The sequence below is a fragment of the Grampus griseus genome (genome assembly GCF_964374135.1).
Source record: "Grampus griseus genome assembly, chromosome: 6".
Taxonomy (NCBI): Eukaryota; Metazoa; Chordata; class Mammalia; order Artiodactyla; family Delphinidae; genus Grampus; species Grampus griseus.
Window position 1 is genome coordinate 728,537 of NC_139000.1, and position 22,653 is coordinate 751,189.

The 22,653-nt window shown below is 60.2% G+C and overlaps 2 protein-coding genes across 2 annotated transcripts; both read left to right on the plus strand.

Moving 5' to 3' along the window:
• Positions 1-1,545: 1,545 nt before the first annotated feature.
• Positions 1,546-6,387, plus strand: SAPCD2 (suppressor APC domain containing 2; the record flags this gene model as incomplete). The annotated part of the gene is made up of 6 exons (XM_082656161.1): positions 1,546-2,131; positions 4,736-4,848; positions 5,411-5,557; positions 5,860-5,967; positions 6,063-6,185; positions 6,259-6,387. 6 exons carry the CDS (start codon positions 1,546-1,548, stop codon positions 6,385-6,387), a joined length of 1,206 nt encoding a protein of 401 aa, XP_082512287.1.
• A 10,183-nt stretch (positions 6,388-16,570) lies between these two features.
• Positions 16,571-21,832, plus strand: ENTPD2 (ectonucleoside triphosphate diphosphohydrolase 2; the record flags this gene model as incomplete). Its single annotated transcript, XM_082656472.1, is given in 12 exon segments — positions 16,571-16,624; positions 16,626-16,697; positions 18,120-18,184; positions 18,186-18,235; positions 18,796-18,946; positions 19,112-19,271; positions 19,325-19,467; positions 19,469-19,532; positions 19,989-20,243; positions 20,333-20,452; positions 21,393-21,527; positions 21,629-21,832. Coding segments are annotated over 12 exon segments (1,473 nt in total).
• Positions 21,833-22,653: the final 821 nt, after the last annotated feature.

The following is a 22,653-nucleotide window of genomic DNA, read 5'->3' on the forward strand; positions in this document are numbered from 1 at the left end:
GTGAACTGTAGGACAAATGGCTTGAATGCCCCCTGGGACTTTGGCTGGTCCTGACACTTTAGGAAGACAGGGACGGACCAGTCTCCATGGGGTGACTCCAGGCTCACAGCTTTCTAGGTAACCCCCAGATTCCTTACCACAAAAGAGTCCTCACTTTGAGGGGTAACCCCAGGGGAGAAATGGACCCAGGACACTCCCTGGCCAGGGCAGCTGCCCCTACAGCCTGAGACACAGAGCAGTGCCTGGGGCCCAAGGACACAGAGACCCAGGTAGGCAGGCCAGCCAGAGGGTGGAGCCGAGCCCTGTGCCAGCAGCCTGTCTGGAGGAGGTGTTTGGCGACTCTTTGCTGTTTTACCCCTGAAGGCGGACAGTCTGCTTCTGAAGCAGCAGGTAACACATGTGCAGTGTTCAGTGGCAAGGCGCCAGCTGCATGTGGAAAACTGTCAGGGGAGGGGAGGGAGCAGGGCAGGGTCTGAGGACAGGCTGTGGTGAAGGCAGGGGTCCCAGGGGGTACGTCCCTGGTTTGGGGGAGGGGTTCCACCGGTTGGTCCTGAGATGGCCTCCCAGAGCTGGACTGCAGGCTAAGCCCTGTCCCCTCCCAGATTGCCCAGATGGAGTGACCACATCCTGGCTAGAAATGAAGCCAGAGACCGTGGTGGCGGCGGTACACACGGCTGCCTAGCTGGCCTGAGGAGGCCATGAGAGCCCTAGGAGCAGCTGGAGGAAGTGACCAGCCAGAGTAAGGGGCCGGAGCAGAGGACCTTGCGAGCAGACGGGAATCTGGGGACACGGGAAACGTGGCTTTGTCCTGCAGCCGACAGGAAAGGCCAGGCTATCCCCAGGGGCCAGAGGAAAAGCTAGCAGCCGTGGGGACAGAGAGGCCTCTGTGAGGGGAAGCGCCCAGCTGGCTGGAGCCCACAATCCTCTTGGGGCCCGCCTGGCGCAAGAGAAAGGAGCCCCAGGGTTGCGCCGGGGGACCCTCAGCGAAGAGCGCCCAGGGGAGCTAGAGGGGGAAGGTGGGTGTCAGGAGGGCTGTGCTCCCCATCCATATCCCAGGAGGCCACCTGGGGACAGGTTTTCTGCCGGGCGCCTGGCCCCGCCCTTGGGAGGTGGGTTGGGCGGCCAAACCCCGCAAGGGCGGAACCGCGGCGGGAGGGCTGGGGTGGTGGGGGTTGGGAAGTATAAGGGGGCCGCTCAGGGGTCCCTCCCCCACCCGCGAGGTCGGGAGGGAGGCAGAGTTGGGGGACCCAGCCCTCTACTGGCCGGGGGCCTCCGCGCGAGGCTCCGACCCCTCCGCTCGAAAATCAAACCGGGCTGCCGGCCTCTCAGCCAATCGGAGAGGAGATGGGTCAGCCTCGGCCAATGGCCGCCGCGAATGCTAATGAGCGCTGACAACGCGAGGAAGCCCATTCAAAAAGTCGCAGCTATTGTCGCGACGGGTTGCGTGCCGCCGGGCCCGCCGTCGGGGCGCGCGGGGACGGACTCTGGGCCACGCGGGGACCAGCCCGGGGCAGGCCGAGGACCGAGGCGTGCCGGCGGGCGCCCATGGCCGGAGCCGCAATGGCCGAGCCCGGCCGCGGGCCGCCTTCCGCGCCCGCGCCCGGCACGGAGGGTCTGCCGCGCGCCTTCTTGCAGAGCCTGCGCACCCTCTTCGACATCCTGGACGACCGGCGGCGCGGCATCGTGCACCTGCGCGAGATCGAGTCCCGCTGGCAGGGCGCCGACGCTCGCGAGCTGCCCCGCGGCGTACTCGAGGGCCTGCGCCAGGTGGCCCCGGCCAGCGGCTACCTGACCTTCGAGCGCTTCGTGGCCGGCCTGCGCACCTCACTGCTGAGCGCCGACGGCGGCACGCGGGCCCCGGCGCGCGCCCCGGCCCGAGGAGGCTGCCCGGCGCGGCCCGGGGGGCAGCCGCCGCCGCCGCAGCGCCTGGTGTTCGCGCCGGCCGACGAGCCGCGGACGGTCCTGGAGAGGAAGCCCCTGCCCCTGGGCGCGCGCCCCCCGCCGGCCGGCCCGGGTGGCGCGGCCCGGAGCCTAGAGAAGCTGTGCAGCCCGGCGGAGGCGGCGCCCGGCCCGGAGGAGCCCGAGCGGCCCCAGGGCGCGGCGCTGGAGCGGAGCCCGAACACGGACGCTGGTGAGTGCGGGGCGGACCCCGGCCCCGCCTCGTAGCTCCCCTCGCCGGCGCACCGAAGAGTGGTGCCCGAGCATCTCCCAGCGGGGTGACAAGAGCGGACAGCTCTTCATCGGCTTCTGAGCCTGGTACACACCTGGCGGCCTGGAGGGGAAGAAACCTCGTCCCCATGCCGGTGTGCTCAGGGACCCGGGCCAAGGGGCTGGTGGGTGACTCAGCAAACCCCACCAGGAACTCACTCTGTACCAAATCCTAGCGGGGCACCGAGGAACCTGTCCAGTATGAGGGGGCTCTCCACCTCCAGTAACTGCCCACACCTGGGGACACCTGGGCCCTTGGGCTCACCTGGTGACTTAGGCAGAGGCAGTTCTCACTGGTGTAGAGCGAGGACCCCCAGACTGTGAAGGGCCCTTGCTGCCTTCTTGAGTCCCTCTCAGTCTGACGGCTCCGCCAAGGGGCCTGGGCCCGCGGCCCCGCTCTGAGGCCAGGGCAGGCAGGAGCTGCCAGAGGTGGTGCAGGAGGACCTGGCGTAGCTGCCGGGAAAAGGCAGAGGGGTGGGTGGTCTCCAGCCCAGTTTTCCAGGCCTGGAGCCGTGGCACCTCTGACACCTGGGAGGGACCGATCACAGCCCCTGGGGATGGCCTGGCGTCCGGTCCACTTGGCAGGGACAGGAGATGGCTGAATGGTCCCCTGTTTGTCCCCCAGAGTCTGCCCTGGGAACAAGACCTGCTTTATGGCTGTGGGCGGGGGCTGGGCCCCTCGGCCCATTCAGCCTGTGCAGGTGCAGGCCTTCCACCCGGGCAGCTGCCAGCCCTTTCTGTGCTGCCCACCGCTCTGCCAGCTTCGCTGGACCCCCCCGCCCAGGCTTGGACATATTCCCCAGCCCGAGACTGCCAGCTGGAGCTGCGGCGACCCCCTAGCCTCCCTGGTGAGCTAATCCAGCAGCCCACCCAAGGCTGAGGGCTCCCGCACGCAGGTGCCTCGCTGCCCAGCCTCCCTGTCCCCGAGGTGTGTGTAGGGGGAGTGGGCTTCTGCGTGTGCCTGGCCTGAGTCCAGGGCTGGCGCGATCCACGCGGCTGCACAGCTGGAAATCAGCCGTGGGTTTGGGGTTTGGCGGCCTCAGTCCTGTCGTCCACCCGGCTTTGCCCTGGTGCCCTGTGTGACATGGGGCCCCTCACTGCAGCCCTCTGAGGTCCAGCTCCGGGGTCGGGCAGCTGGCTGCTGCCCACCACGGGGCAGGGTTCACATCCGTCCCTCTCTCGGCTTCAGGCCAGGGCTCTCGCTGTCACCTTTTGCAGGCAGAGGCCCAGCCAGGGCGTGTGGCACACTCTTTGGGCGCCAAACCTTGAGCTCCAAGAGCCCCCAGCACCCCGGGAGGAGAAAGGCCTCCATGCGCACAGCTTCCCAAGCCCTCTCAGAGGCCCAGGTCCCGCTTCCTGTTCCCTCTCGGAGCTCAAGAGTGCACAGCAGGCCGGCCTGGGCTCCATAAGTACCCGCTGCTCTATCAGGCCCAGACACAGGTGCTGATGCCTCTGCCTGCTGCTCAGCCGCTGGGCGTCCAGCGTGCCGTCCTCTGGGGGTCCCGGGGCTGCCCTGCAGACCTGACAGTGCAGACGAGCCCAGGTGTTCCGGGGTGTCCTGTCCCCCTTCCCCCGCGGTGCCTTCTCTGCTTGCCGGGCAGCCCGGCAGGTTGGAACGTGAACTCGGCCTGCCTGGAGCCTGTCTGCCAGGGCTGGCTGGTGGCCTGCGTGGCCACCTGGTGCCAGTCCTCTGGGTGTGCCCCTAGCAGGCATACCTGTGCCCCCTTCTTGCACCACCCGCCCACCACTGTGCGGGGCGGGGCACAGGGCTAGGGAGCCAGTGGAGGGTGCCCTCCTCACCTGCACCCCACTCCTGCCCTCCTGGGCAGCCCTGCACATACGCCCCCATCCCCCAGGAAAGCCTGCTGGCCCTCCAGGAGGCTCTCCCAGGGAAGTACCTGGCTTTCCAGCCCCCAGCCGACTGCAGCTGGCCACATTTGCTGTAGGAGTTGCCTGCTGAGGGCACGGCTGGTGCACACACGCAGGGAACTAACTTTATGCTGCAGTCACCTTCCCGGGAGAAGTCAGGTCTCTGCCACCCATGCCCCACGTTTCTCCTGCGTGAACTCCAGTCACCCTTAAAGGGCCTGGGTGGGCAAGGAGACAGGAGTGGACTCCAGAGGCCGCCTCGCTGGCTCCGTACCTAGCAGCCTTTGAGCCCCTGAGGTGCGGGCCCTGGGTGTGCACAGATGAGCCAGATGAAACGCCTGCCCTCAGGGAGCTCACGCCTGAGGCGTGTGTGTGGGGTGTGTGCAAACATGCAGCCTCAGCGGCCACACGGCTCTCCCCAAGGCAGGTGTGAGGGGAGCTTGTGGAGGTCGAGTGGGGCCCAGACCCCAGCCTGGCACCGGCAGGGTGCGGAGGTTCTGAATTGCTGAGGAATCCCGAGGCATGCAGGCCGGCACACCTGGCTCTGCATGGCTGGGGTTGGTTGGCAGGGGGTCCGGGATGGGTCTTTGCGGGGCTGGAGGAGTCAAGCTTGACTTGGCAGGCCTGGAAGTGAGCCAGGCCCTCGCCTCTGCTGCAGATGCAGTGGCCTGCAGGGCCCGGGAGCTGGGCGTGGGGGACGCCCGGTGGGGCCCCCGTGCCCGAGGGGAACGTCGGAGACACACCATCACCAACGGTGTGGACTGCGACCTGGTGAGTAAGGGCCCGGGGGGCTCTGGGGGGCTCTCCATCTTGCCTGGCTTTGGCCTTGGCCCCCAGACGTGGCCTGCTGGACCACCCCTCTGCCCGGGAGGGGACAGCTGGTTTTGGGTTCTGGGGGATTCTGTGGCAGGAACGTCGGCAGTTCTAAACCTCTCTCCCCATCCTGCTTTGAATCCCCTTGCGGGCCGGCCCGCGGCCAGGTCAGGAAGTCCTTTAGGGGGAACGTTTGGCCCCCTTCTCAGCACTGCGCTGGCCCCTGCCTGCTTCCCTGCTATGGTAGGCCGGCCCAGCAGCCAGGGGCTACCACTCGCCGTAAAGAGAGGGGAAGGTTCCCCTGGGGAGGGCTGCGTGGAGGGCCTGAGGAAGGCCAGGGCCCCCCGGAGGAGGAGGCGGGCTGTGCTTCCCAGCGCAGGAGGGCTCACGCGAGTACGGGTGTGCGCACACGGGCCGGTGGGCCCGTTCCTGTGCGGGCTGGGTGAGTTGCGGACATAGACAGGTGCAGGCGGCACCCGCTATTACGCCCGTTGGCATGGCGCGTGCCCGTGTGTCGCAGCTGAAGCAGATGAAGGAGCTGGAACAGGAGCAGGAGGTGCTACTGCAGGGCCTGGAGATGATGGCACGGGGCCGGGAGTGGTACCAGCAGCAGCTGCAGCGCGTGCAGGAGCGCCAGCGCCGCCTGGGCCAAAGCAGGGCCAGTGCCGTGAGTGATGCTGTCCAGGGCTAGGCTGCCCCCCAGCCCCAGGCAGAGTGGCCCTCGCCCAACACACACAGTGATCACCCACCCAAACCCGGGCACCCCCAGCTGGGCACAGTGGCTGTCCCTCCACCCAGAATGCTGGGCCACGCCCCCCCCCCGTGATATTCCCCACCTGCTGCGACACCCCTGGGCTCCCTCAGCTCAGAGCAGTGACTTCCCCCCGCCCGTGGGGACCCCCTTCGAGGCATTGGGGCTGACCCTGGCCGGCCTGCGCTCTGACCACCCCTCCCCCACTCTCCTCCCAGGGCTTCGGGGCTGAGGGGAGCCCCCGCCTGCTGGGGCAGCTGCTACCCAAGGTGCAGGAGGTGGCCCGATGCCTGGGGGAGCTGCTGGCCGCGGCCTGTGCTGGAAGGGTGAGTGCTCGCCAGACCAGCTCGGTGCCGCCCTCACCCTTGTCCTAGGGGCTGTGCCAGGGCTGCCAGGCCTGCCTGACCGTGCCCTCCTGTAGGCTCTGCCCTCGTCCTCCTCAGGGCCCCTGGGCCCCGCCCTGGCGCCCGCCTCGCCCGCGGTCCCCAGCTGGCAGCAGCAGACCGTCCTCATGCTGAAGGAGCAGAACCGGCTCCTCACCCAGGTGAGCTGTGGGCGGGGTGCGTGGCCCGGGGCCGGAGGCTGGGCAGGCCCTGACTGCCCTCCTGCCCGCCCAGGAGGTGACCGACAAGAGCGAGCGTATCACACAGCTGGAGCAGGAGAAGTCCGCCCTCATCAAGCAGCTGTTTGAGGCCCGTGCCCTCAGCCAGCAGGACGCTGGGCCCCTGGACTCCACCTTCATCTAGCCGGCCCCAGGCACAGACGAGGGGCCTCGCGGCCTGGCACTCAGCCCTGAGGCTGAAGGCGCCCTGGCCAGCCCGAGCACCGCCCTCCTTCCTCCCTTCCAGTCTGGGCTCCCCTAACCCCAGGATGTTCTGAGACCCCAGACATTGACTCCATCTTGGTCTTGGGGGCCTGACCTGGGGTGGGACTCCATCATGCCAACACACAGCCCGAAGCTGCTCCTGCCACTGTCAGTGGACAGTGGGGGACACCCCCTCGTGTTCACCAGATCTGGGCAGCCCTGGCAGCTGGTGTGTCTCCCCTCCCACCTGGGGTCTCCAGTGGAAGGCACTGATCACACTAGGCTGCGTTCCCAAGAGTGGCCAGCAGAGGGCGCCACATGCACTGGTGACTGCGGCCTTGGAGGCCCCGCTGTGGTGTCTCAGATGGGGCCCGGAGTAGGGGAACCTGGGGCGGGCTGGGACACCTGCAGGTCCAGTGGGTGATTGGCCCCGGGGGTCCAAGGGCGTCTTGCCCTGCTCAAGACTAGGCGGCTGTCCCTCAGTCAGGAGCAGATGGAGGGTGGCCTCTAAGAAGGGGGTTCTGCTTGTGTCCAGTTCCAGGGGAGCCCCGAGGGCATGGTGTTGGGGATTCACTGGATTCGTGCCTGGGCCAAAGCTGGCCTGCTTGGTCCTCCCCACGGACCTTAGATGCTAAACAAACGGGTAGACCCAGGCCCCAAGCAGGGTTCAGCCTCCACATCCCCGGCCCCCAGCCCTGCCGGCCCGGGCTCTCCCGTTTCTGGGCTTTGCAAATGCTCTTCCGTCCCTGGGAACACCCACTTCCTGCTTCACCTGACTGGCTCCTGCCCAGCCCTGCACCTTGGATATAGAGGGAACGAACCGGCAGAGGCTGAAACGGCAAAGGGGGTAGCCTTTGCCCTGAGGGTATCTGCTTTCCCCCTGAGGTCTTCGCGGAACTTGGAAGGCAGGACCAGAAGCCAGTGTCTGCCCCAGGGGTACTGCCCACAGAAGGCGGACCCTCCAGCTGCAGGGTGAGTGTGGAAGAAACCCGCGACTCAGGGAGAGGCCTCGTGGCGCTGGCTTTCCACGCAGGGTGGAAAATGCATCCTATTCATTTGCAGTCTGAAATCAGGCTGCCTGTGCGGCCCTAGAGACCCCAAGGGGAGAATTGTGAGTGGCCCCAGGTTGGCGGGGCCCAGGCGGCTGGTGGAAGCAAACGTCCTCGCTAGAGCAGCGAGTGTTTCTTAGCCACGCACGGGGAATGTCTGGGGCCGCGTTAAGTCTTGGGGGAGCTGTCTGTGCCCCGTAGGATGTTTAGCACCACCCCTGGCCTCTATCCACTAGATGCCAGCAACACACACACACACTCAGTTGTGATGACCAAAATGTCTGGACATTGCCAGTGCCCAGGGGGCAAAGTTGCCCTTAGCTGAGCATCTCTGCTCTAGAGCAATGCAACTCCACCAGGCCTCAAGGATTTCCTACAGACCAAGTTCCAAGGAAAATGAGCATCTCCAGCTTAAAAAAATGTTCACAAACACCACAAGGAAAGAATCTACCATGAGAGCCAGCAGAAACAGCAGATTCAGATATTCAATAATCAGAGAACATAAAATGGCTGTGTTTCGTACGCCTGAAGAAATAAAAGAGACCCCAGAAAATACGAACAAGGAATAGTCTTTATAGTTTCTTATTCTGTTAAAAAAAAGTGTAATCTTTTCTTCTATAAAGGTGACCGATAACATGAAAAAGAGTCTAATAGAACCAGGAATTTAAAATATATATAAAGATTTAAAACTCAAATGGACCTCAGATGGAAAATTTCAGCATAGCTGAAGGGAGACTTAGTGAATTGAAAGACAGAGCTTAGGAAATGGTCCAGAACACGGCCCAGGGAGACAGAGTTGAGAAATATGGACGAGAGGAGGGTCTTGAAAGATAAGGGGGAGAGGGCTGCTTGTCTGATTGGATTTCCTGAGAGAGAGGCTAGGGAAGGAGGGACAATATATGAAGTTAAACTGGCTTAAATTTTTCCAGAATTGGCTAAAAATATCAATTCTCAGATCCAGGAATCCCAGTGGATCCCAGCCAGGATGAATAAAAAGAAATGACATTTTCTCTTAAAAGATTGCTAAAGACATTGAGGGAGACGTCTCTAACCTTTACTGTGGGGTTGGGGGCAGGTGTGGTTATTGGGGGAGGGGTGAAGAGACAGTTCAGGGAAAACCTCTCCTGGACAAGTTGAAAGGTGAATGGATACCTGAACCAAGCCTCAGATGATGAGTGAGATAGAGGCAAGGGAGCACATGGGTCATGCCAGGAATGGAGAGGTTTAGAAGAGGAAGAGTTCAGGAGGCATAGAGCCAGGGCACGATGGGCTATGGATGGAGTTTGTACTTTTTCCTGAGCTCTGTTAGAGAGCTATGGAAGGATTTTAGTTGGGGGTTGCCTATGTGTGTTTTATGTAGCTTATAGATGTTTGTTATAGAAAAAAATAGAAAATAAAAATAAACAGAAAAAAAAATTGTTAAAGAATCCAGAAACAGAAAAACAATTTGCTACAAAAGAGCTGCCACAGTGACATCAGAGGCCAGAGAGAGTGAAACGCCGTCAGTGGCTGAGATTCTATACGTAATTATTAACCTAGAGGCCCACGTCCCGAGAAACTGTCTTTTGAGGGTGAGGGCAAAATAAAAACATGTTCGTACAAAGTTGAGAGTTTACCACCAACAGCACTTGACTAAAGGAAATTCCAGAGAAGGATTTCAGAGAGAAGGTACAGTTCAAGAAGGAATCACAGACCGGGGTGAGTCAGTTAGCTGTGGCTGCAGAACGAGGCAACTTAAAACTTAGTGGCTTAAGGCAACATATTTTCTTGCCGTTTCTGTGGGTTAGGAGCTGGGTGGCTCTGGCCTGGAATCGTGTGAGGCTGCGGTGAAGATGATCTGCCGGGGCTGCAGTCTCCCCTGATGCCGACTGACAGGCAGGACCCACTTCCAAGACAGCACATCCACACGGCTGTCGGCAAAACATCGCCGTTTCTTGTCTCCGTTGTAACAATAATTAATGATGATGATTTGTGGGAGAGCAGGACAGGACCCAAATAACGTCAATAATGCCATAAAAATGGGGAGGAGTGATTGGAGATAAACAGTTCTAAAGTATAATTGTTCAGGGACTTGCCTGGTGGTCCAGCGGCTAAGACTCTGCGCTCCCAATGCAGGGCGCCCAGGTTTGATTCCTGATCAGGGAGCTAGATCCCACACGCATGCCGCAACCAAAGAGCCCAGCTACCGCAACTAAGACCCAGCGCAACCTAATTAATTAATAGTAAATTTTAAAAATTCATCAAGTGTTAAAATAATAAAGTATAATTGATCATAAGGAGGGAAAAGATATTAACTTTATATTTTATTTTATTAAATATGTATGTTACAATAACTGGGAGAACCAGATAAAATAACTGCTATTCGGTGTATACCTTCCAAAGAAGGGAGGGACAGCGAAATGGGGGAGAAAAGGGAAAAGAAGCTCAACTCTACAAGAAAAAAAAATCAGAAAACACATAATAAGGGACTTCCCTGGTGGCGCAGTGGTTAAGAATCCACCTGCCAATGCAGGGGACACAGGTTTGAGCCCTGGTCCGGGAAGATCCCACATGCCGCGGAGCAACTAAGCCCGCGTGCCACAACTACTGAGCCCGCGCGCCTAGAGCCCGTGCTCCACAATAAGAGAAGCCACCTAATGAGAAGCCCGTGCACCGCAAGGAAGAGTAACCCCCGCGCGCCGCAACTAGAGAAAGCCCGCACACAGTAATGAAGACCCAACGCAGCCAAAAATAAATAAATTTATTTTTAAAAACCAATAAAATAACATAAAATTGACTCACCACGTATGATGGTTAATTTCACGTGTCAGCTTCGCTAGGATAGGGTGCCCAATCCTTTGGTCAAACACAGAATTTGCCGTGAAGGTATGTTTTCGATACGACTGACGTTTACACCAGTGGGCTTTGAGTAAAGCAGATTGTTCCCCATAGTGTGGGTAGGCCTCGTCCACTCAGTTGAAGGCCTTAAGAGAAAAGACTAAGAAACCCCGAAAGGAAGGATGTCGGCTTGCAGACTGCTTTTGCGCTCAAGACTGCTGCATCCAGTCTTTCTTGGGTTCCAACCTGCTGACCTGCTTTGCAGACTTCAGACTTGCCAGCTCCTACAACCGCATGAGCCAAATCCTTAAAATAAATCTGTTTCTCTCCCTCTCTCCCTCTCTCCTCCCTGCCACCCCCATATATATATTCCTGTCGGTTCTCTTTCCTTTCTCTGGAGCACCCTAACACATCATACACACAGCGATTGCATTCTTGGGCATTTATCCCAGAGAAACGAAGACCTATTTTCACGCAGGAACATGTATATGATTGTTCATAGCAACTTCACTGGTAGTAGCTCCCAACTAGACACTGCTCAAATGTCCTTCCTTCTATGGGTGACTGTTTGAAGAAACTATGGTCCATCCACACCACGGGATACAAATCGGCAATGAAGAGGAAGGAACTATTGATAACACAGCAACATGAATGCACCTCAGGGAAATTATGCTGGGTGGTGAAAGCCAATCTCAAAAGGATACATTATGTGTGACCCATGCATGTACCAACCGGGAGATAACATGATTATGGAGATGGAGGGTGTGGGTTGGCTGAAGGGCGGTGTGAGAGGTCTCGTGGGGATGGGTCAATTGAATTTCTTGCTTGTCGTGGTGGTCCCATAAGGCTACACGTGTGGTAAAATTGCAGAGAGCTACACACACAAATGAGTGCAAGTAAAACCAGTGAGAGAGAAGTACGCTCCTTAGGTTGTACCAATGTCAATTTCTTGGTTTTGCTATTGTATGATATGTTAAAAAAATCTACCTATCTATCTATCTATACGGCAAGACTTATCAGAACTATAAAGAAAAATTGACAGACTCACCATCACAGTGAGAAATTTTAACATATATCTCTTGATAATTGATAGGATATAGTAGATTTGAACATAATTGGTAATGTTGATCTAATGGACAAATCCAGACCGAGACACTCACTAATTGGAGAATTCTTCTCAAGCACACGGAGAGCATCTATAACTATTCATGACCACATGCTGGGCCCAAAAGGCAATGCAACGAATATCGGAAGATTGCTCTCATGCAGACTACATGATGCAACCACGATGCAGGTACCTTAGAAAACAGCCCAGACTTTTGGATATTAAAGCACACACACTTCCCCCCAAAAAACAAAACCAAAAGAAACAAAAAAAAAAAGGGGAGGAAAAAAAGAAAAAACACACAAAAAATAAAAAACAGGAAAAAATAAATTTAAAAAAGGAAAAAACCCACACCCACATCTAAACAATTCATACATCAAATAAGAAATCACAATGAAAATGAAAAAAAATTATCTAAATGAAAATAAAAAGAGTGTGCCTCAAAAGCAGAGACCAGAGGGAAATGTATATAGACACTTAGATACATCAGGAAAGAAGAAAGCCTTGTAAGAAGTGAATTAAGCATTGAACTTCAGAAGTTGGAAAAAGAAATAGAAATAAATACAAAGAATATAGAAGAAAGAAATTATAACACATCATATTAAACTATTTTTATTGACTATATATATGTACTCGACACATGTTTTGGCCATGCTGCGTGGCTTGTGGGATCCTAGTTTCCCCACCAGGGATTGAATGAGGGCCCTTGGCAGTGAACGTGGAGTCCTAACCACTGGACCACCAGGGAATTCCCCGACACTTTTCTTGATGCTGGGGAACATCCAAACAAAAGAGACACGAAAACTCCTGCTCACATAAAGTTATATTTGAGTAAGAATAATAAAGGTTAGAGCAGAAATTAGTGAAATGGAAAACAAACACACTTTATAGAAAACATCCATGAAGGCAAAGACTTGATTGAGGAAACTAACGAAGTGCAGAAGCATCTGCCTGGAATAGTGAAGAATAAAAGAGATAAAAGGCAGAAATAAAATGATTGAGCAATTTAAAAAAATAACAACATATGCTGCAGAAATTAAGTAGATGTTAACAGGATTTTTTTTTTTTTGCCCTGCTGCACGGTATGCAGTATCTTAGTTCCCCAACCAGAGACTGAACCCGTGCCCCCTGCAGTGGAAGCGTGGAGTCCTAACCACTGGACCACTGGGGAATTCCCACTAACAGGATATTTTAAACAAGATTATGCCAATCCATTAGCGGTGGATAAATACCTCATGGTAGATTATGCGTACAGGACCCAAAAGGAGCAAATGATAGAGCAGAAAATGGATACATCTGGACTAATCAAGCACTTCTATGATTTCACTGCAAAGGACTCGTGTCCCCAGTATACATAAAGAATTCCTGCAGATCTATAAGGAAAAGATAAACAATCCCTAGAGAATGAACAAAGATTTGAAAAGATGCCTCATGGAAGACAGGAAAGACTCTATTTCTTCAGTAATCAAGGAAATGACATTAAAAGCTCAAAGAGAGGACTTCCCTGGTGGCGCAGTGGTTAAGAATCCGCCTGCCAATGCGGGGGACACGGGTTTGAGCACTGGTCCACATGCTGTGGAGCAACTAAGCCCGTGCGCCACAACTACTGAGCCTGCGCTCTAGAGCCCGTGAGCCACAACTACTGAAGTCCGCGAACCACAACTACTGAAGCCCCCATGCCCTAGAGCCCGTGCTCTGCAAAAAGAGAAGCCACTGCAATGAGAAGCCTGCATACCACAGCGAAGAGTAGCCCCTGCCCACCGCAACTAGAGAAAGCCAAGAGTTGCACAATACCAACCAAAATGGTGGTGTGTGCTCTTGAGATCGCCAGGTGGCGCCACGATCCTGAAAACAGTGCAGCTATTTGCAGGTGAACCTGCACACACAGGTGCGCTCTGGTCACCAGCTCCTAGGCTATTCCCCAGGGAAAGGCTTGCCCGCGTGCAAATGTGCACAGGAGCAATCTTAGTGAAAACAGCCTGAAGCCAGGACCCCCGACACACTCACAGCTGAAATGCGCGCTTTGCAACACTCACAGCAGAGGACGATGCAGCAACGGGGCGGACCATCTACAGCTTCACAAGCCAGCGTGCTGAATCTCAAAAATACAGTGGGAGTGAAAGAAGCAAATCCCAGAACAGTATTCCAGTATAAAAAAAAAGAAGAAGAAAGAAAGGGACTTCCCTGGTGGCCCAGTGGTTAAGAATCCCCCTGCCAATGCAGGGGACACAGGTTCAAGCCCTGGTCCAGGAGGATCCCACATGCCGCAAAGCTACTGAGCCTGCACGCCACAACTACTGAGCCTGTGTGCCACAACTACTGAAGCCTGCGCGCCTAGAGCCCATGCTCCGCAACAAGAGAAGCCACCGCAATGAGAAGCCCACACACCACAACCAAGAGTAGCCCCCGCTCACCACAACTAGAGAAAGCCCTCACGCAGCAACAAAGACCCAACGCAGCCAAAAATAAATAAAAGATAAAATTCTAAAAAAAGAAACAACCAGGAGAAATAGCACAATATATTATTTAGAGAGATGGAAAACTATAAAGAAAAGCAAGAGAGTAGCAAGTACAAAAGTCAAGAGAGTAGACACCTCTGGTCAGGACAACCGAAGGCTCTCTGATATGCCTGTTCCTGCACTGTGATTCTTTCCACAGGGCATGTGTACCGCACTTGCTCTCCTGTCTGTCTGCTGCATCTCACGAGGCAGCACGGGCCTCCCCTGACCCGGGGAGCCTTTGACAAGCCTGCTCTCCCCTGGACCGGTGGTGGGTCCCCCCACATGCCATGGAGTCCGTGAGCATCCCTCGCTCACTGTGCATGCACGCAGCCTGGTATGCCTCTGGCCCCATAGGAGGTGCTCGGCAAACGTCTGTTGAATGACTTGATGAGCACGTGTAGAAAGGGCGCAGTGAGTGAAGGAGATGTTTCAGCCACGAGACACTGTGGCTTCCGATGGAGAGACTGAGCCAGGGACAGCCAAGACCTTAACCGGCCCCCCTGGGAGGTCTGGATCCTGTCGGGGGGGAGGAGGGTTCTGAGGACCCCTCTCCTGAGGGCCTCTCCCGGCACCTCTCTGCGGCCGCATGCCTCTGCTTGGAGCCAGGGCCAAGCCATGTGCAGCACATCTGGAGCCCCACCCCTGCTGAGGTTCCCGGAGGCCCAAGGCCTGGGGCTGCCCCGCCAGAGCCCCCTCCTGCCGGTGGGCTCCTGCCAGGGCCTCCCTGCCGCCTGTCCCCCAGCCCAGTTTCCAGGGTCCCATCGAAGGAAGTCTCTGGGCCAAGAGGGGATTCCCGCCCTGGTCTCCCTGGGAGAGAACTCGCTCCCAGTCTCCGCCGTGGCTGTTCCATGTCCCCTGGCTTCTTCCCTTCTTCTCTCCCCAGGCTAGTCTGGGCCCCTGCCACGAGCACCAGGGCAGGGTCCAGTTCTCTGTTCTCCAGGACCCCTCCTCTCAGGTCTGGTGGGGCTCCCTTGGGCCTAGAGGGGTGAGGAGGGGGCAGGGGCCGGCCGGCAGCACCAGTGTCTCCTGCCCTTTCATGTGCAGGCCTCTCTCTGGGCCGCCTTTGTCTCTTACATTTCAGCCTAAATTGCAGGCCTCTGGCTCCTCTGAACTTTCTGGGGTGGAAGAAAGGGCCTGGGGGAGGGGGAGGAGAGCTGGCAGGAAAACGGGGCCTGGAGCCCTGTGCTGGCCTGCCGCACCCAGTGTCTCTCTGCTGGAACCCAGCCCGGCGGGGCTGGGGAGGCCCAGCAACGTCCCGAGTCGCCCACCCTTCCCACTGGGGTCCTGAGCTGGAAGAAAGGCTCCTTTGCTGGGCCTGAGACACCAGACCCTCAGCCTGGGCAGCCGTCCCAGCGATCCCAATTGTCCCTGCCGGTTCCACCCGGCCGGGCCATTGCCCAGACCCTGTGCCCATCAAAGGCTGTCCTTTTGGTCCCCTAACCCCGCCCCCATCTGCTGGCTCCCCTGGGTGGTCTTGCCACATGGCTCCCTGCTGCTGGAATTCCTATTTTGCACAAAATGGGGGTGGCCCCTGGCCAGAGAAGGGGGTGATGCTTGGCCAGGGTGGCACACAGGGCCCATGGGGATTCCAAGCATAGCGGCCAGTCATTTCGTGGGGTGGAAGGGCTGAGCTGGGTCCTGCGACCAGCTGAGCACTTAGCCCAGTGTGCAGGGACCTGGGTGCTGACAAGCCCGGCCTGGGGGACCCTCTCCCTCATCCGCAGAGGCTCCTCCTCCCTCCTTGGGAAGCCTCTGGCCTCCCCAGCCCAGGCTTCTGGGTCCCCCAGGAAAAGGGGGCCACCGGGATGGGGGGTGGGCCAGCCTGAGCGTGGGTTCTCTTGTTTCTGGGCATGGTGCGGCTGTGGCCATCCTGTTCCTCTCTCTGCCTGTGCCCTCATCTGTCACCTTGGAACTGTGTGAAGTAGGTCTGGCTTCACCCTGCTTGGCACTCAGCTTTGAGGTCTCAGCACCTCCAGAGCAGGCTCAGCCTGGGTCAGCTCAGTGTCCTGGGGGGTGACCAGGGCGATGCCCTGCCATGCAGCCCAGGACTGGGTCAGCATCGCAGGCTGGCCAGCCCTTTCTTGCCGGGAGGGCATGGCAGGGGCCCAGCCAGGAGCCCACGTGGTTCCTGTAGCTGGCGTTGCCTCCTTCCTTCACGACCAGGCCGGGGGAAAGCCGGCTCTGAAGCGGCAAGACCCTTGGAACAAGCCTGCCTGGGCGGCAGCCCAGCCCACCCCCAGGCCAGGCCTTCTGCCGCCGTGCCCTAAGGCCCGAGGGGCTGGGGGTTCTCTAGGTCCTGCTGGAGCGGAGTGCCCAGAGGCAGAGCGTGGTCGGCAGGCGCTTACAGGTCAGCGGGACAGGTCAGAAGGGGTGAATCTTTGGGGCTGAGCGGACAGGAAGAAGGTGGGACATAGACTCAGGGCGCCAGGGCTGAGACCAGGGCGCCGAGAGGGGCAGCGCGGGTGACTCAGCCGCCGCGTCTCTCACCTGTGCTCCGGAGCCAAGCGGGAGGTGGGCGGGGCGGCCCGCCAGTGGGCGTGGCAGCCGTGGACCGGTCCGCGCCCCGCCCCAGGCGCCTACCCGCGGTCCCGGGACCTCGGCCTCCGGCTCCCCGCCGCCGCGCCGTCAACGCCTGGTCCGCCCCGCGCCCCCATGGCCGGGAAGGCGCTGTCGCTGCTGCCGCCGCTGCTGCTGGCCGCGGCGGGCCTCGCCGGCCCTCGCCGGCCTCCTGCTGCTGTGTGTCCCCACCCACGACATTCGGGAGCCGCCCGCCCTCAAGGTGCACGCTGGAGCGCCCTGGCAACCCGGCGCAGTCCGGGAGCTGCTGGCTGGGCCGGGGCGCCGGGCGGAGAGGCTCGGACCGAGCAGGGCCAGGCTGCGCCCGCGTGGCAGCCGGGACCCCGCGCGCTCCGCTCCCGGCCCGGCGGGATGAGGTCCCAGGCCCCTCACCAGCGCTCCGGGTCCCGGTCCAGGGCGCGGCAGCGGCGCTTCCGGGGGACGCGGTGCGGGAGGCCGAAGTCCCGGGAGCTCTCCGCTCGCCGCGCCCGCCGCGGAGCCTTTCGCGGCGCGGCCGAGGGGCGTCTCTCCACACCCCCGCGGCTCCCTGACCGCGGCCCGGCCCGCGCCCCCAGCACGTTCGGCCTCCAGGGAGGCATCGCCTCGGGGTTTGGCCCAGATGGGGTGCGACAGGCGCTGGGGCCCAGGGTCTCCTCCCCAGCCTCTCCCGTGGCTCCCACAGTGAGGGGGCAGCCCTGGCTGGTCCTGAAGGGGTCGGAGCGGGCTAGGCCTGATCCCCCCACGCATCCCCGCCAGACTCAGCCTCCAGGAGCCCGCCCTCCCTAACCCTCTATTGGGCTTGTGGGCCGGCCTGATGCGTGGGTGGATGGTAGGTGCTCTAAGGCCCAGGAGCCCAGGATGGAGATCGCTGGGGTGGGTGCCCTGTAGCCAAGGGCGACCACCCGGTAGGGGTGCGGTGGGGCGGGCCACTTGGCCTGCTGCTGCTGGAGTTCCCTGTGTCAGGGAGAGGACCAGAGGGGCCCCCTTCCCGGCTCAGGAGGGCATGCTCTCCAGACCGCCTCCTCCTATTGGAATCCAGGCCCCTGGGGGCAGGTGCTGGAAAGTGGCTCTTGCAACCTGGGTGCTGACCGTCACCCGCCCGACCTGCCTGGAAGGCCCATGTGGCGCCGGGGCAGCTCTCTCTGGCCCTGCCTTTGAGGCCCAGGGAGGGGGTGTCTGCTTATCGCAGGCCCACGCGCAGCCTCAGTCCAGCTTTCCCCCTCGCTTCCACATCCTCAGGTTGGGCTGAGGTCAGAGAGATGAGGACAGAGGGGAGGAAGGAAGAGCAGGCCCGAAGGGGCGCTTCCTGAAGCTCTAGCTTTTCTCCTGCAGCCTGGGGACCTCATGCCCCCCCGGGCAAGGTTCCAAGCGTGGTCCCGGGACCCCTGACTCTGATCCTGCCCCTCATTTGCCCTTGCCAGGAAGGCTCCCGCAGTCAGAGGGCCATCCGCCTCCACTCCCACTCTCCCCCCAGGCAAGCTGTGGCACAGTGAGTGTCCCTGGCCTTCTCTGAGCCTCAGAGCTTCATTCTGAAGCTTCCACCCTCGACACAGGGTGGGGTGGGGTGGGCTGGAGAGCTGAGAGAGTCAAAGGGCATGGCTTCAGGCCCCGCCCCCCCCGAGGCTGGCCTTCCCCCCACCCCCAGTATGGCATCGTTCTGGACGCCGGCTCTTCCCACACATCCATGCTCATCTACAAGTGGCCAGCGGACAGAGAACGACACAGGCATCGTGGGCCAGCACAGCTCCTGTGATGTGCGTGGTAAGGGTCGCCTGTGCACTAGGCGCCCCCTGCCTGGACACCCACTCACTGTAGGGTCTCAGGAGCCCTCTCCGGCCTTAGCCTTTGCAGACACCAGCCATCAGAACCCGCTGCTTGATGCCAGGTGGGGCCCAATCCAGGCAGGAGCTGCAGGAGCTCCCCCAAAGACAGGCTGCGTCCCTTCTTTTCCTAGAAGAGAAGCCCCAGGAAACAGTTGGAAGGTTTGGGCCCTCCCTGGCCCAAGACTGGCCTCTACATCCCAGGTGGGGCAGGAGGGGGTCCGAGGAGCCAGTGGGCACACCCAGGCAGGCCCCTGGGCAGGCTAGGCTGGGTTGACAATAGCCAGTGCTTTGTCCTGCCACCTGTGTGCACATCCACTGGGCAGGTGGCAGCTCAGAGACTGTGGGTGGCACACGGGCGGGCCCTTTTGTCTCTGAACTGGTCTCAACTGCCGCCTGTTAGGAGCGCAAGCCCCTCCCCCACCGCCCCCGCCCTGCTGGCCTATGGTCCACCTAGAGGCTGCCCACCAGGCTTAGGCCCCTCTTGCTGCCTCCCTCTAGGTGGGGGCATCTCTAGCTACGCTGACAACCCTTCTGGGGCTGGGCAGAGTCTTGTGGAATGCCTGAACCAGGCGCTTCGGGATGTGCCCAAGGAGAGACACGCGGGCACGCCCCTCTACCTGGGAGCCACAGCGGGCATGCGCCTGCTCAAGTGACCTCCTGGCCCCGGGGACCACGACGGCCTCAGCACAGGGCGGGCCCTGCATGTCCCCCGCAGCAGCCCTGGGCTGGGGCCCCCTCGGCTGGCTGTGCACCCCAGCAGCAGGATCACGGCCATCTGGGGAAGATGTCCCTCAGAATCCTCCCTGTGTCACAGCCTAACCAATCCAGAGGCTGCGGCCAACGTACTCGCGTCCGCGACACAGACGCTGACCCAGTATCCCTTTGACTTCCGTCATGCCCGCATCCTCTCAGCCCAGGATGAGGGGGTGTTTGGCTGGGTGGCCGCCAACTGCCTGCTGGAGAACTTCATCAAGGTGGGCCCGGTGGCCCCCACCCACTGACTGACCTCAACCTCCACTTCCCACAGTATGGCTGGGTGGGCCAGTGGTTCCGGCCAAGGAAGGGGACGCTGGGGGCCATGGACCTGGGGGGCGCCTCCACACAGATCACCTTCGAGACGGCCAGCGCAGCTGAGGATCCGGCCAATGAGGTCCAGCTGCGGCTCTACGGCCCACAGCTTCCTCTGCTATGGCCGTGACCAGGTCCTCTGGAGGCTGCTGGCCAGTGCACTCCAGGTACCCTCCACTGAGTCCTTCTGGAGGTAGGGAGCCAGGGGGAGTGGGGGCCGAGGGCCCAGAGCAGAGCCCGAACAGCAGCCGTACTGAGGGGGGCTTCTCCAGGAACCAAAGTTGGGCTTTCATCAGCTGTAAGGACAGGTGGGCAGGGATCCAGCATGGGTAAAGGCCCAGGGGCTGGAGGTGAGCCTGGTGAGTGGCTGGCTGGGGAGGAAGGAGGGCCAGGGCCACATCTCAGAGGACCTGGACAGCCTGCCTAAGGGGGTTGCTTTTTGTCCAGCAAGAAGGGGGAGCCATGGATTGCTCCTGAGCTCAGAAGTGATGTTGCCAAAGTGGAACTTGTGGGAGATTTATCAGCTGGTCCTCTGGGGAGGCCCTCCTAGGGTCTTAGGGCGGGGATGGTGGGCAGTGCTTGGAGTGGCGGTGTTGCCACACACACCCTTGTCATCTGCCCAGACCCACGGCTTCCACCCCTGCTGGCCGAAGGGCTATTCCACTCATGTGCTGCTCCAGGATGTGCATGAGTCGCCATGCACTGCAGCCCAGCGGCCCCAGACCTTCAACAGGAGCGCCAAGGTCAGCCTGTCGGGAAGCAGCGACCCTGCCCTGTGCCGTGGCCTCATGTCTGAGCTCTTTAACTTCTCCTCCTGCCGCTTCTCTAGACGCTCCTTCAACGGCATCTTCCAGCCCCCTCTGCCTGGAAAGTTCATCGTGAGTCCAGAGGACTGGGGTTGGGGGGCCGGGGGCGTGCCCCGAAGTGCTTGGGGTCTGGTCACGGTGTGACTGTACCCCCCTCACAGGCCTTCTCTGCTTTCTTCCACACGGTGGACTTCCTGAGAACTGGGATGGGGCTGCCCGTGGCAACCCTGCAGCAACTAGAGGCGGCCGTGGTCACCATCTGCAACCAGACATGGAGTGAGGTGAGGCCTGCACCCCCCTCCTCCAGGGCTGCTCAGGGGGCTCCGCCAGCCAGTGTCACGCGTCCTGATCATTCGTTTGCTCTACGAGTAGAGGGAGTCTTAGGCCTCTCAGAATGCCCACTGCAGTGGGGGATACACTGTTAATCAGACTTGAAAAGTGGCCAGGCTACGGCAAGGAGGCCGGGAGCCAGATGAGATTGCAGAAGCCTCCCTGAGGCCTGACCCTAGAACCAAGATCAGGAGGGTAGAGGGAACAGCCAGTGCAAAGGCCCTGGGGCAGCAGGGAGCATGGAGTGGACAGGGTGGGGAGGCGTGTAGCTGGGAGAGTGTGGGGGAGAACAGCCAAGCAGGGGAGAAGCAGAGGACTCAGGGGAGACTTAGCAGATAGAACTGGGGGTGGGGGAGTGAGAAACCCCCAGGTTTCTGGCTGCCACCATGGACTGGACACTGGCTCAGGTGAAGGATGGAGGGGTTCGGACATGCAGAGGAAGAGGTGACTCCGGGAGAGGCACTGGAGTGTCTCTGGAGTGGGGCTCGGTGGTGACGGAGGCCCCATCCTGTCCTCTTCGTGGCTAGTCTCAGACAGACTTGGGGCTGCTGGAAAAGTGGGGATCGGGAGGCAAGCCCAGGGGCCTGGGGTCAAGCCTAGAGCTTCTCCTGTTACCCCGACCATCGCCAAGTTTGCTGCAGCCCTCTGCCCGCTGCGTGGCCACCCCTGCTGTCCCCTGGAGGTCCCCCTCCCAGGCGCAGGTTCTTGCTGCCATCTGGAAGTCACGCTGTTCTGCCCTGAGGAAAGAGCTCTGCCTGGGGGAGGCCCCCTCAGCCTCGTTCTTTCTGGGACCTGCGGGGGGGTCTCCAGCCCTGCATTGCCTTTCTGTGTCTGGTGGGGCAGAGATCTCCCGGTGGCCCCTGGCCCTACAGTCTCCCACCTGCATTCCAGCTGCAGGCTCAGGCGCCGGGGGAGCGGGCCCGCCTGCCCGACTACTGCGCTGGGGCCACATTCGTGCAGCCGCTGCTGTGCCGCGGCTACGGCTTCGACGAGCGCACTTTTGGAGGCGTGACCTTCCAGAAGAAAGTGGGAGCCGATGGGCCCGCGCGCAGGGGGGCGGGGCCGAGCGCGGGGGGGCGGGGCCTCCCGGGCTGCGCCTAGGCTGAGGCCGCGCCTCCCGACCGTAGGCCGGGGACACCGCTGTCGGCTGGGCGCTCGGCTACATGCTGAACCTGACCAACCTGATCCCCGCCGACCCGCCCGGGCTGCGCAAGGGCACAGACTTCAGCTCTCGGGTCGTCCTCCTTCTGCTATTCGCCGCCATGACCCTGGCTGCGTTCGTCCTTCTGCTGAACCGGGCGTGCTCTGCCAAGTCGCCGAGCGCCATCTAGGGGCGGGTTGGGGGCAGCTGCCCCAGCCCCAAGTCCCCCATGCCTCACCCCACCCCACTCTCAACATCTCTGTCCCTAATGAAGCCCGGGAGCAAGGCTCTGGCGACCACGCCCACATTTGGCCGGATCGGCGAAGGCAACCGGCTCCAGCGCCCTCCTGCCCACTCCTGCCTTGGCTTCATCGCTGGGCCTAGTGTGCCTCCTCCTCTTACTGTGGGTGGGGATTCAGACACCCCGCAGCCCTCAGCCTGTGAATGCGGGGTTGGGTCCGCAGGGAATGGAGTCCTGAGAGTCCCCTCCCACCCCCAGTCTTGGGTTTTAGGGGGAGGGTCAGAGCCCACAAGCTGGGAGCCAGCCCAGCGCCTACTTGTAAAAATTTTGTAGTAAAAAGTTTTTCATAGAGCAGTGGAGAGAATGTCCGTGGGGTGGGGCGTCTCTGCTGTTGCCGGCCCTCCCTCGCTACAGTTAAAAAAAATTTTTTTTGGCCGCGTTGGGTCTTCGGTGCTGCGCACGGGCTTTCTCTAGTTGCGGCGAGCGGGGGCTACTCTTCGTTGCGGTGCGCGGGCTCTAGGTGCGCGGGCTTCAGTAGTTGTGGCACGCGGGCTTAGTTGCTCCGCGGCATGTGGGATCTTCCCGGACCAGGGCTCAAACCCGTGTCCCCTGCATTGGCAGGCGGATTCTTAACCACTGAGCCACCAGGGAAGCCCTCCCCGCAGTTGTGTTGGGTGCACAGGCCCCCTCCTGGACCCGAGGGAGGACCCCGGTTGTTTCTACTTCCTTCCTCTCTGGGCCCAGACCTGGGGTGGTGTTGACTGACCCTG